The 13076-nt window shown below is 49.1% G+C and overlaps 1 protein-coding gene across 1 annotated transcript in view; it reads left to right on the top strand.

Annotated features, from left to right (window-relative positions):
• The window catches only part of PKD1L1 (polycystin 1 like 1, transient receptor potential channel interacting), a 216094-nt gene that overhangs the window by 92477 nt on the left and 110541 nt on the right, over positions 1 to 13076 (top strand). The window contains 6 exon segments of the mRNA XM_031665407.1: positions 1331 to 1552; positions 3941 to 4101; positions 6048 to 6416; positions 7452 to 7511; positions 10032 to 10208; positions 11312 to 11389. Of these exon segments, the coding sequence (XP_031521267.1) occupies positions 1331 to 1552; positions 3941 to 4101; positions 6048 to 6416; positions 7452 to 7511; positions 10032 to 10208; positions 11312 to 11389 (1067 nt within the window).

Raw genomic sequence — 13076 nt, 5'->3', positions numbered from 1 at the left:
GGGCTCTTATTTGACATATCTCCCATGCTGGAACATAGTAGCTAGTCAGGGAATATTTATTTATAAAGCAATAGATGAGTTGTGTTGTTTTCCCAACCCCTGTGATCACACATATTTGCTGTATTGTAGGTGTGGGATTTGGTGTTTCTTGAGTTGAGAGGAGGCAAAAGGCTGCTTGGACTCAACGATTCGATTCATGCACATGCTCTGGGGAAAGCCCTCAGCCATCTGCCGACTTCCCTGCACCCAACCTAAGGAGACAGACACTGTGTCTTACTCATCTTCACATCCCCATGCCCTAGCACCAGCACAGTGCCCCCAAAACAAGAGCTCCATGTGTGGCTGCTGAAATGAGTGAATTTGTTCCCTGGGAATATAGAATATTCCAGCTAAGTCCCAGGGCCAGTTGCTCTGCACAGCCTGTGAGCTGGAGGCAGTGTTCCTGCTGAGTGGGGTAGTTCCTGAGCCTTCACAGTGCCTCTTTATGCAGGCTCTGGAAACAGAAAGGTCTAGAATGAGGTGCCTGCACACCAGACAGGGAAATGCTCTTTAACAGATCAATATCAGTTCACATTTAAGTGACACCTCTAAAAAGGGCTTATGGCTATGGGATGGAGCCAGGCCTTCCTAGCCACGAACATTTCCATGTCAGCGTTTCCTCCGTGCTGGAACTGCATGTTTGAGTGTGCATCCCTGCTAGAGTAAGACTGGCTCAAGGTTGGGGGTGACATCTTGCTTGACCCGGACGGAGCAGCCATGTTTATCTCGTTGGGTGTGGCAATTGTTATATTGCAGAAAGACAGTGAGACTGGGAGCAGAGATGCCTGAAGTCCATCTCACAGACCCCTCACTAGCTGTGCTGCAGGGAAACACTCTGAGGCCTCCCAAATGCATTTTCTTCCTAAAATTGGGCTCACATGGCATTCTTGTCTGTCACGTGGAGCTGTCATGAGGGTGGGGTGCAGTGTTTGGGAAATACTTGAGGGCAGCACAGCTGTGTGACTTGGGAAGTGGCAGTGATGTGAGCAGAGGAGGTTGCTGTGCGCAGAGAAGGGGTAGGAAGCCTGGGGCGGCCGGAAACAAGGCTGTCTGGAGGCAGGCCTCAGTGAGTCGGGAGGGGTGGCCTGAGCCCACCCCAGATGGTGGTGCTGCTGCACTTTTGCAACCTCTCACCTCACTTACAGGAGAAAATGTGGGAATCAATATCTCTTTCCCAACACCTGTTCCCTGTGGTCCCCCCTTCACCCGGAGAAAACCCATGCAGTGACACAGGGCAGTCCCTGGCTCTGCCTGATGCTCCGCTCAGCCACTCCGATGACTTCTTCAACAGGTATCACTGGGAATGCACCACGGCCAGCTCCCCAGCACATCCCTGCTTCGACTCCTCCACTGCACACCAACTGGACGCTGCTGCTCCCACTGTTTCCTTTGAGGCACAGTGGCTCAGTGACAGCTATGATCAGTTCCTTGTGATGCTGAGGGTCTCCAGTGGTGGCCGGAACTCTTCTGAGGCCCGGGTGTTCCTGTCCCCCTACCCTGACTCGGCACTCAGGTACCACCTGCCCTGCGTTCAGCACAGCTCAGCTCACAGGTGTTTGCTCCCACCTGGTGCTAGCATCCGTGAAAGGAATCTGCTGTGCACAGCAAGCAGTTTGGAGTTTGGCCATGCAGGATTCTCACTGCAAAGGAGGAGGAGAAGACTGTTCAGAAAGGGGCTGGGGAAGCAGTCTGCGCTCTCGGGCTGACGTCTAGGCAGCATCTGACAGCCAAGCAAGCTAGCTAAAGCTGGCACAGCCGGGGGTTCCGAGTGGAGCCTCAGTGGGAACCCTCCCATCACAGCACCTGCCCGAAAGACTGGGGACTGTCCTGGGGGCTTGGGGCTGAAGCCAGGAGGCAAAGCCATCAAGTTCCCAGCCAGGGGTTTCAGGGCCGCTGCCCAGGCCTTCCAAGCATCACAGGGTGGAAGGGACAGCAGTGTGGGCCAAGTTATGATGTCTGAGACTGTGAAAGGTGCAGAGGCAAAGAAGTGCTGTGCCCCAAACCCAGAACCCCTGTAGCACTGAGGCCAGAATAGCACCCATGGGTGAAGCGCAGCCCCCAGACACCAAACACAGGGTACCAGGACCGAGCCAAGTGCAGGGGTGTGCGTGGGTTGCGGCTGTTTCACAGCCTCCTCCTCTGAGGGGGTTGGGTCATTATGTAAGTGAGCATCAAGGATGGAGCAGGAGCCCAGGCCCACCTGCTTTGGACACTCTCCTGAGGGGGCTGCAAGCTGGCACCCACCCAGGAAGCAGTGCTGGGACTGACCGTCTGCCTGTAGCCCTGTATGTCACCTGGAAGGCCCCAGGTAGATCGAGCTGCTTCCATCATGGATGGTAGGGGCAAGGGGCCTGGGCAGCTACTATGGTCCTATTTGTGGGCTGGGTGGTTTGGGAAGGCTTCCTGGAGGAGGAAGCAAATCTGCTATCCTCAGAGATCAGAAAGACTGCTTTGAAGGTCATGCCCTGGACTGGAATTCAGGGTTTCAAGATTAGAGCCATGAAAACAAGGCTCAGTAGATAAGAGTGGGCCATGCCATGGTGGACTCCAACATCACACAGCCCTGCCCAGGGGTCCCCACAGGCCCAGACTACTGACTGTTATTTGAGGCTCCGGATGTGTATTAAAAGTGAAGAAATGCCAGGTACAAGGCTACAACAATTGGGGCACATTTAAATCATTAAATTTAACAAATTAAATACTTTTTTTCCAAAAATGTAATGTACTATATACTTCTGCTACTCATGAGATAATTACAGCATTCATTTTAAAATATTCTTTCAATATGTGCCAAAGCTGTCGAGTGAACATCTTTTGATCCTGTCAGGAAGGTCCTGGCCTGTGTGGATGATGTCCCCAGGAGGTCTGTGGGCTGGAGGGACCTCTCTTTGCCCATGTCTGTCCGTACTCCTGTCACCCCACTGTGCACCCACATGGATGCACCCTTTCACACACACACACAGCCTGGACCCAGTGCTGGGTGAGGACGCTGTGTGGCCCTTCCCACTGTGGCCCCTCAGCCTGTGCTGGGAGCCGAGTGCTGAGGCCATAGTCTGAGACGTGGGCCGTCAGGTGCAGGGTATAGGATGTTTGCATGGGAGACACCAGGTACCACACACACCCCAGAGTGTCTACCGACCTGGCCATTTAAAAACCTCCCTAAGTCCCACAGGAAATAAATCTGTTAAATCCTGAACCACCCCTGTGATATCATGAAAAACCATAAAAGTGCACTCTGGAAAGTCCTGGGTCAGCAAAGAGACTAGGGGGCTTGACAGAAGGCAGCCGTGGAATGCAGGCCCGAGGGAGGTGGGCGCCGGGCTGTGGGCGTGGTATGTGTGAGCTGCCCACGACCCACAACCCTGCGCAGGGAAGAGGCGGGGCCGAGGCGGTGGAGACTTCTTTCTCTGTGAGCATCTCAGGCTGTATGGGAATCACAAAGGTGGACGGCCACAGGGAGGGTTTGGAGGGGATGGGTTTGCAGCTGGTAGAAGCAAGCCCTGAGGCTAGGCAGTGAGGAGGGGCCATGTGGTGGCAACCGCTCTAGTGTGGAGAGCTGGACCAGAGCCCAGGCTTGGAAACAGAGGGACCTTGGCCAGGTGCAGCTCTGTCCTCACCGCTGTGTGACCAGGACAAGCTGCACAGCCTCTCTGAACTCTGTAGGGTGGCAGTGTCCTTGCCTCACTGGATCTCGCAGTCTTAGAGCAGATCACATGAGTGTCAAGCATGGTGCAGTGTTGGCCACTCCATATGTGCCATCATACGTGCTGTGACATTGCTATTGAATTCCCTTAATTAAGATCCAAAGTAGGGTGATTTAAACATGCTTAACATGAATTAATGTGACCAAAGAACCCTCACATTATTTTCCTAAGATCTCAAGCCAATTTATATATTTCAGATTCATCCACATCTCCTGGGTCAGCTTTAAAGACACCTTCATCAACTGGAATGACGAACTCTCCCTTCAAGCTACGTGTGAGGACTGTGGTGAAATACTGAATCTGTCTTATTCCTGGGATCTCTTTTTAGTCAATGCCACAGAAAAGAATAGGATAGAAGGTAAAAAGGATTGATGGCTTTATTTTGTTGTGGGAGGGAAAAACTCAGGGTTATTGTGAGATTGCTAAAATGTTGCAAAATACAATTGGTATGACCCAGTGTGTCTGATCTGTCTGGTGAACAGTCCATCGTGCTTCCCCAGCCCCTCTTGCCTCTACAGTCCTTATGAACACTTGTGAGGCACCAGCAAAAGAGGTGACACACTCGAGGGCTGCTTCTGACCTCAGTGTGATATGGAAGGCTGCGCTCAACATCCATGTAGGCAGTTTTATTGAGCTAAAGCCACAGTTCAGAAGGATCTGCGATGTGACACACTGCCCAGAGGGCTGTGTCCCTCACCACCTCGCCTGTCTTTTGGACCAGCTGCACAGTGAGGAATGAGCAGAGGAACCAGGGCAGAAGCTTCCGGTCCTTGCTCCCACGCTACCAGCTGGTGGCTTTAAGCAATTCTGAGGTTTAGTTTTCTTAGGTGAAAGATGAGGATCCTACTATTTCACAGAGTGGTATCAGGGCTAAATGCAATGTGTCGGAGTGTGCGGGGCACTGGTGTCAGGACACTGGGTGCTACAGGACATGAAGGTTTGAACCAGGAGCGAGATGAGTTCTCACTCGGCAATATTTGTGATCAGAGAGGTGGCTCTGAATGGCAAACAAATGAGCTTTATTTCTGAGCTGGAGAGCCAGCTCCTACAACAGAGCTGGTGCCAAGCCCCCACTGACCTTCACGTTTCTTAAAGATCCCCTCCATGAGGCCGTACAAAGCTTCCACAAGTAGAGCTTTGGGTACAGCTGGCCTCAGCGGCCACAGGGAAATGAAGACATAGAGGGGGATTGTGCCCTTCTTGGCAAGAGAGGCATTCCAAATTCTTTTAGGTAAATTGAACTTTTCTGAATCAGAGCCCGTGCTGAATAGATTAGAGGAACTTGCAGTAGAAACACATCCAGTAGTTAGACTTTCAGCAAAGTGAATCATGGCCCCTAGATATATCTCAAAGAATTGGGTTCTCCCATGGTTGCAAGTAAAAGCTTGCTTTATTGAGAGGTCATTTATATGCTCATGGCATTTTTTTCTTTGCTATTGATCCTTTATCATAAATTCTAACAGCAGTTTTGAAAACTGTTATACCAGATACTTGCTGTATTATTCCCTTCTTACACTGCTATAAAGGAATACCTGAGGCTGGGTAATTTATAAAGAAAAGTGGTTTATTTTGGCTTATGGTTCTGCAGACTGTACAGGAAGCATGGTGCTAGCATCTGCTCGCATGAGGCCTCAGGAAACTTTTACTCATGGTGGAGGGCAAAAAGGAGCTGCCACATTACATGGTGAGAGAGGGAGCGAGGTGGCAGGGCAGCTGCCATGCTCCTTTAAATAACCAGACCTCCCACGAACTCAGAGCAAGATCTCACTCGTTACAGCGAGGAGGGCACTAAGTGACTGGTGAGGGATCCGCCCCATGATCTAAACACCTCCCACCAGGCTCCCCCTCCAATACTGCGGATTACATTTCAACATGAGACTTGGAGGGGCAAAACATCCAAACCAAATCACCTACTGGCGGGTAGGGGAGTGAGGATTAAGAGAAACCCCATGCACCCCAAGTTGTTTCTAGAATACCCATGAATAAGTCATGCCTTGGAGTGCATACGATTCAGCAGACCCCTCCCCCCAACTTGGGAGAGCAAACGCCAGGTGCAATCACTGTGAATCCTGCCTTCTACTTCCATACGTGTGCTTCCTGCTGTTGGCCAACACGCCAACACAGAACACGCCAACACAGAACACGCCAACACCACGCTCTGTGCCCTGTATCTCTTAGTGTAGGTTTTCAAATTCACAACAGATTTGTTTAAAACAGAGCATCCTTATATAGTCTGTAGACTTTTTAAGCAAATGTTTTATATTTTTGCTGCAAAATTCTAACACTGCCAAATGTTTGCTTAAGTTCCCTTCTGCAGAGTAGTGGGGCTGCTGGGCTCGCTGGGACTCGGTGCCATTTCAAAGTCATCACAGTCAAACCTGCTTCCCACTGAGCCTGGCACTGTACATCCTGATGCAATGACCACACCATACTCACGGGAACCTTCACTCGTGACCCTTGGCCAGCCTGCTCCTTCAGCTCCAAGGGGAACCCCCACAGAGCCCATGACTGGAGTCTACTGGATTCCTGCTGTGGAGGACTCTGCAGTCCTGGGGGAGGCTCCAGAGGAAGGTTCACTAGACCTAGAACCAGGACCACAGAGCGAGGGATCCCTGATGACTGGCCCCTCTGAGAGAAGTCAGCCCACCCACAGCCCTAGCCCTCACCTCTCTGGTAAGTGCCACTGTTTCTGCATGTCATCCCTCTCGTCTGGGCACCAAAGTTACCTCTGGAAGTAGTGAATCTGGTGGGTAAGGTATGAGATCACATCAACACAGGCCTTTAAATCAGAGAGCACCAGGTTCACACCCACCACTTGCTGATGGTGCAATAGTCATCAAGTTCCGGATTCCTCATCTCTGAACTGGGAAAATGACAAACCCACAGCAGGTTCTGAGGCTGCAGTGAGGTCCCGTGTGTGCAGTGTCTATGATACAGTAGTCGTTTGCTTCACACTGGCTTCCTCATCCTTCTCCCCTGCTCTGGGATCAATTGTTTCACTTTATCATTGGGTTTCAGGGGGACGGAAACCATTCTGGTACTTAAAAAATGAAGAGAAAAGGTAATAGTGAGAAAAGTTCTGACCTGGCACCTGTCCTTCCATCACTGTCCCCAGCTGGTGACCCCGTATGATTTTGCTGCTTACTCTTCGGCGATGGTGGTCTCATGCTCTGCACGCTCTTGTCAGTTCAGCTGTGCTTCAGGCCTCCCAGTCTTGGCTTGGCTGGCTGGAGGGACCGCTGTGAGTGCCTCTGCCGCTGGGAAAGGAGGGCTGAGGGGACAGGAAGCGACATTTGCAGCAGGGCATTCTTATGTCCATTTCTCTCCTTCTAAAAGAAAAGAGCGAGACATTTTCTCTAAAAAAACAGTAAAAGACTCGCTTGAAGAGAGGATGAGATGCTGGGTGTGGAGGCAGAGAGCCACATGTGAGCCTTGGTCTCAATTTACTCGCTGGGTTATTCTTAGAAACCACACACCGACTGGAGCTCCATCTCCTCCTCCTGGGGCCCTGGGGCAATGGCACCTGCCTTGCCCAGCTGTCATGAGGGAGGAAAGACACCACCACTGGGGGTATTTTGTAATCCGCAGAGCAATGTATGGAGTCTAGAAATACACTAAGGACAATGTGACCCATCAGGGGAGCTGCTATTAATTTCAGGGGATTCTGTGATTTTAAAGGAAACATTATGATTTTGTCCTTTCATATAGATTTTGAAGCCTATTACAGTGATATTCAAGAAGCAATACCATCGGGAGGAAGACAGCCAGGTGACTGTGCTTCTGTGCCTGCTGCCTCTCTCTACTCAGCTCTCCTCCACAGCCTTTCTGCAATCTGGATTTCCCACCTGCTCCCTTACACAGCCACTGAGAGCTCCACGGAATCACAGGGAAAAGTTGAAACTCTTACATGGCACAGTCTGAACCAAATCTTTATTTCTAGCCCCCTTCTTTCTGCCTTTCTCTGACCCTATGCTCCAAAATCCTGAGAGTAGCCCCAGACCCAAGAGTGGGTATCCCAGCTCTTCCATGCCTTGGTCATGGCGTGTCGTCTGCCAAAAATGTCTTCCTCCACATCCTTCCTAAGTTATCTGTTCAGTGAGCCTCCTCCTTCAGGTCTGGCTCCATTTCTCTCTAGGAAGTCTTCCTCAGGCTTGTCTTGTAAGGACCACCACCCCCACCACCAACCCTCCTCCATACACACCAGCTCAGTATTTATTCCCTCCTCTGGGAAGTAGGTGGCACCTGGCACTTAGTGGCTCTCTCTGTGTCTGTGTCTTCTGCTCTGGGCTCTTCCAGGAAAGCTTCTATGGCCAGCTTATGCTATGTTCCCAGATGGATCACAGTCCCTGGCATATTGGCACTCAGTAAACACATTGTAGAATGAATTGATGATCAGTGAATGACTTATTCATCTATCGAATGAACAGATGGATGATCAGTGAGTGACTGATTTATCTGTCTAGTGAAGAGATGGATGTCTAGTGAATGATTTATCTGTCAAATGAGTAGGTAAATGATTTATTTGATGAATGAATGGATGAATGGCTGAGGAGTGAATGATTTATCTATCGGGGGAATAATGGATGATGAATGAACGATTTATTCCTCTGATTTGCGGCAGTGTTTCCTTCAACAGTCCTCCTCAGCTGCTTCCAACTCCACGGCTTCTCCAGCCCTTCCCACATTCCTTCCTGTGTGTCACGCTGTTCTTGGATGAGATGATCAGTCAGGTGCAGCCACAGAGGAGAGAAAAACAAAGAAAATACTCCCAGGTCCTAGAGAAAAGAGGCATGACAGGCCACGCAGGGCCACATGGGGAAGCTGCAGGGAGGTCTGGAGGCAGCAGACAGGAGCAAGGGGAGTGCTTAAGCCAAGGTCTTTTTTGGGGTTTCCACGGGAAAGAAAGGCAAGGCCAAGGCAGGGCTGGGTGAATAGTTTAGAAACAGTTTAATTTCAGCAGATCCTAGGCCTAAGGGTGGTCTCTAGTTGCCCAGGATAATTTGTTGGGGGTGGTTCTGGATTGGTCAGTTTGCAAATCAAAGACACATTGCAGGTTGGGCCTTTTGTAAACTCTAAGAGTTGGCTAGCCCCAGCCCCAGGAGAAGCACTCTCTCCTTAACCAGAACACTTTTGTTTCATTTTGTTCTTCAGTATATCAAAACATCATCATACAGAACATTTAAAAGTCTTTACAATACACACGCAGATCTGTTGTAGAGACTCACATTGATACTCACAGTAGGTGCTTAAACAGTACAACTGAATGAATGAAGAAAGATCTGCCTTTGTATTGCATTTATAAAATTATTCCTCCTTACAAGAGTAATTCTGACCCCTCAACATTTGTGTTTTATTACTATATCTTGCTTCAGTGACCTTGGTTTCAAGTCTCAAAGGAGCCTCCTTAGCCTAAGTGAAGTGCAGCGACTCCTTCTTGCCTAGACCATGCAGGAACCCTTCCTCTGCTCTCGCTGCTTCTCTTCTTGCTGCTCTCTGTCATTTCATCACCTGACAGCCAGAGGACTCTTTTCACCACAAACCAGGCTGTTGTCACTCTCCTGACAGGTCCCTCCAGTGGCTTCCCAGGGCACTTAGGACAAAAGCCCATGGCTGTGCGCCCAGCATGATGTGACCTTGGCAATGCCTCCAGCCACGTTTTTCCTCCCCCTGCCCTCCTTCTGTCCCTCCCACCCTGCAACCCTAGGGAATATCATTCCCAAGGCATTTTGGTTTTACTCAACCTGGAAACTCCTTCCTTCAGATCTTCAAAGAGCTCCTTCTAGTCTTAGTCTCCAGAGGTGACCTCCCTGAACTCCATCTCAAAAGGACTCCCTTTCCACGCCCCTCTCTCTTCCTCTGCATACCCCACTTTGCTTTCCCTCATTACCTGACTTTACATTATTTATTTATGTGTTTTCTCATTTATTTTTCTGACTGCCTCACTATTAAACTCCAGATAGCAAGGACACCATTGATCTGGTTCACACTGTGTCTCCTGTTTCTAGACTAGTACCTGGACTTAGCAGATCATAATAAATCTTGCGGAAGGAAGGAAGGGAAGGAGGGAGGGAGGGAGGGAGGGAGGGAGGGAAGAGGCCATTGGTCGACTAATTACATGATAACAAAGTACATCTCTTGAATATGTTTAGCTGCTGAAAACATTATATTAGTTATGCAGTATCCAGCAATAGTACAAATAGTTATTAATATTAGCATTGAATCACTAATGCTTTAAGATCATCATGACTTTTTTTCTTTAATATCTATTGGCTTGGTTTATCTTCCTAGCGAAGGACACCAGCTTTCCAGAATCAGGACCTAGCTTGAGTGCCAAGGAGAGCCCTGGAGATGGGGATAACCTGGTGGACCCCTCCCTGTCTGCAGGCAGAGCCAAGCCTGTCCTCATGATTGATTGGCACAAGGCCCTGCTGAGCCGAGCAGTTTTCCAAGGCTATTCATCCTCAGGTATGAATGTCCTCTTTGTACCCTGCAATTTGCAATATTTCTAAAGCTTTTAGATATCAGCCCTCAATTTCTTCTGAACTTTTCATTTTATTAGATGAGTATTTAGAATTGTGGTACCTTTTCTACTTGTGCTTCTTCCTCTATGGACTATGGCCTGAGACTCTTCTAACAAAAGTAAAGTTAGCATCTGTTGCTACCAGGAGCTCCCTGTGTGCAGACCAGAGGGGAAGAGGGGCGCTGCCAAGTGCTGCACATTCTGTGTGCGCAGACACCTTGGTGTGCACAGCCTTTTCTGTGACAGCCTTTTGTAGGGTGGTCAAGGATTTACTTGAATTGATCAAAATGAAGCTGCTCCTGAAGAACAATTGAATTTCTAATGTATTTTCCCAGCCCAGACATGCTGATTTTGCTCAATTTGTTGGACCGCCCCCTTTCGTGGTAATGCATGTGATTGTGTCATCCCTACAGACCTCTTGAGGATCTGGATTTCACACTATTTTTAGATAATTTTTCCTTCACCCTTTCCTTGAACCATTTCGGGAAGTACTATTGTAAAATTGTGATTTTAGAAACTGTCCATGTTTAGATCATCAATCTTGTATTTCGGATCTCTCCTTTCTTCATGGTAAGTAGTGTGGGGTCAGCCTCTCCCTGCTAAGGAAATAATCCAGTCACCACGGTCAGCAGTTACACCCAGGTTAAAAATTGTCCATAACCAGTATTCTGCAGACTTAAAAATAGCTTTAAAATTCCTTAATCATACTTTATAGTATGATTTATAAAATTGCCAAATTAAACATGAACATAATTATAAACATATACAATAAGATCTTAACAGAATTCTCTTGTTGCTTGGGACATTAGTGTCATTTCTGAGCCAGGGATGGATGGACCATCCTCAGTAATGCTTCTGTTGAGCAGGAGAGGCTCTTTATAGCAGGCACTAACCAACCAACTTTCCAAGCAGGAGTGGCATGTTTCACTAGTATCTATGTTAATTTCACCCCTCGGGGAAGAGTGGAGCCCATTCCCAAGGACTCTGTGTGACCTCTGTCCCCAAGTCCACTGACTGCCGTTTCCATGCAGCCATGTCTTTTCTGCAGGTATTACAGAACAGACGGTGACAATCAAGCCATACTCTCTGAACAGTGGAGAGACGTACGTCCTGCAAGCGTCTGTGGGTATGCTACATTGTCAGTTGCATTTATGAGAGGATGGGAAGGAGTCCTGCTGAGTCTCTGTGAGTTTACTCTTTCTGAGGAATGGGGTGCAGGTCTACATGAGGGTAAAGGCTGAGCAGTTGCCTTTTTTAAAAATTACCTATATATAGCGCTGGGCGCGGTGGCTCACACCTGTAATCCCAGCACTTTGGGAGGCCGAGGAGGGCGGGTCACGAAGTCAGGAGATCGAGACCAACATGGCTAACACAGTGAAACCCCGTCTCTACTAAAAATACAAAAAATTAGCTGGGTATGGTAGTGGGTGCCTGTAGCCCCGGCTACTTGGGAGGCCGAGGCAGGAGAATGGCGTGAACCCAGGAGGTGGAGCTTGCAGTGAGCCAAGATTGTACCACTGCATTCCAGCCTGGACTACAGGGCAAGACTCCGTCTCAAAAAAAATAAAAAAGTTACCTATATCTCTTCTTTATGCTAGACAACTGGACAAGTTGATTCCTTTCCTGCAAATCTGTCCGTAATCTCTCTCCCTTTCTCTATTTAAACCCTAGAAAGGTGTTATTGCTTGTTTTGTGCCACTGATGTTCATTGAAATTCACCGCCTGGCCTCCTCTTACCCTTGCTCTGTATTCCTTCTTGCATTTCCATGCCTTTCTCAATCTGAGATAATCGTTTAGGGGAACTGGTAGACATTTTCCCCCATTTCTAGAGGTTTTCATTCCATATGACAAGCACAGTGGACTTAAGAATTTTGTTTTGTTTTGTTTTGTTTTTGAGACAGAGTCTCACTCTGTTGCCCAGGCTGGAGTGCAGAGGCACGGTCTCAGCTCACTGCGGCCTCCGCCTCCCAGGTTTAAGCAATTCTCCTGCCTCAGCCTCCTGAGTAGCTGGGATTGGGATTGCAGCCGCCTGCCACCACGGCCGGCTAATTTTTTGTATTTTTAGTAGAGTTGGGGTGTCACCATGTTGGCCAGGCTGGTCTCGAACTCCTGACCTCAAGTGATCACTCCACCTGCCTCAGCCTCCCCCACCACTGGGATTGCAGCCGTGAGCCACCGCACCCAACCAACAATTTTTATCTACAGATAGGTTTGGTTCAACATCCACAGTTTTGCATTAATCAAAATCCACCAGGAATTTGCAAACTTGCATTCTATGTGAACTCTTGTGTCATGCAAGTGGGAAACTCGAGGTTCACTTTCTCCTGAGAACTGACTGGGCTGGGCTCAATGACATTCCTTGAGGGTCATCTTGATTCTCACAGTTTCTATAAACATCTGCCTGCCCCTTCCACATTTAGCATTTAACAACTAGCCTTGGGTCCCTGCTTGGGGTACAAGACGGGCAGCGTTTGCTTTGGTTTCAACAAATACCTTTTGCCTTTTGGCTGGACCTCTTTCTTTTGCCTCTGAAATTTGCCTAAGTGATAAGTCTAAAGACAGTTCTCTTAGCTGGGCCATATCCCTTACTGGCGCAGGAGACACCTGAGAGCCTCTCCGTAGCCCACGGACCTGGTCAGTGTCCTTGGCTGGCTGCCAGGTGTGCACTGAGGCTCCAGGTCTCCCGTCAGCCTCCTGTCCCTCAGCCTTGCACACCTTCACTGACTGCTGCCCTCCCTTCCCATGCTCTTCGGATAACACCAGACCCTCCCGTGACTCTAAGTCTTTCCCTGTGGTTATTTTGGCTGGAATGC

This window comes from Papio anubis, chromosome 4, assembly GCF_008728515.1.
Source record: "Papio anubis isolate 15944 chromosome 4, Panubis1.0, whole genome shotgun sequence".
NCBI classification, from domain to species: Eukaryota; Metazoa; Chordata; class Mammalia; order Primates; family Cercopithecidae; genus Papio; species Papio anubis.
The sequence above is the reverse complement of the archived record's forward strand: the minus strand, read 5'-3'. Positions and strand labels throughout refer to the sequence as shown.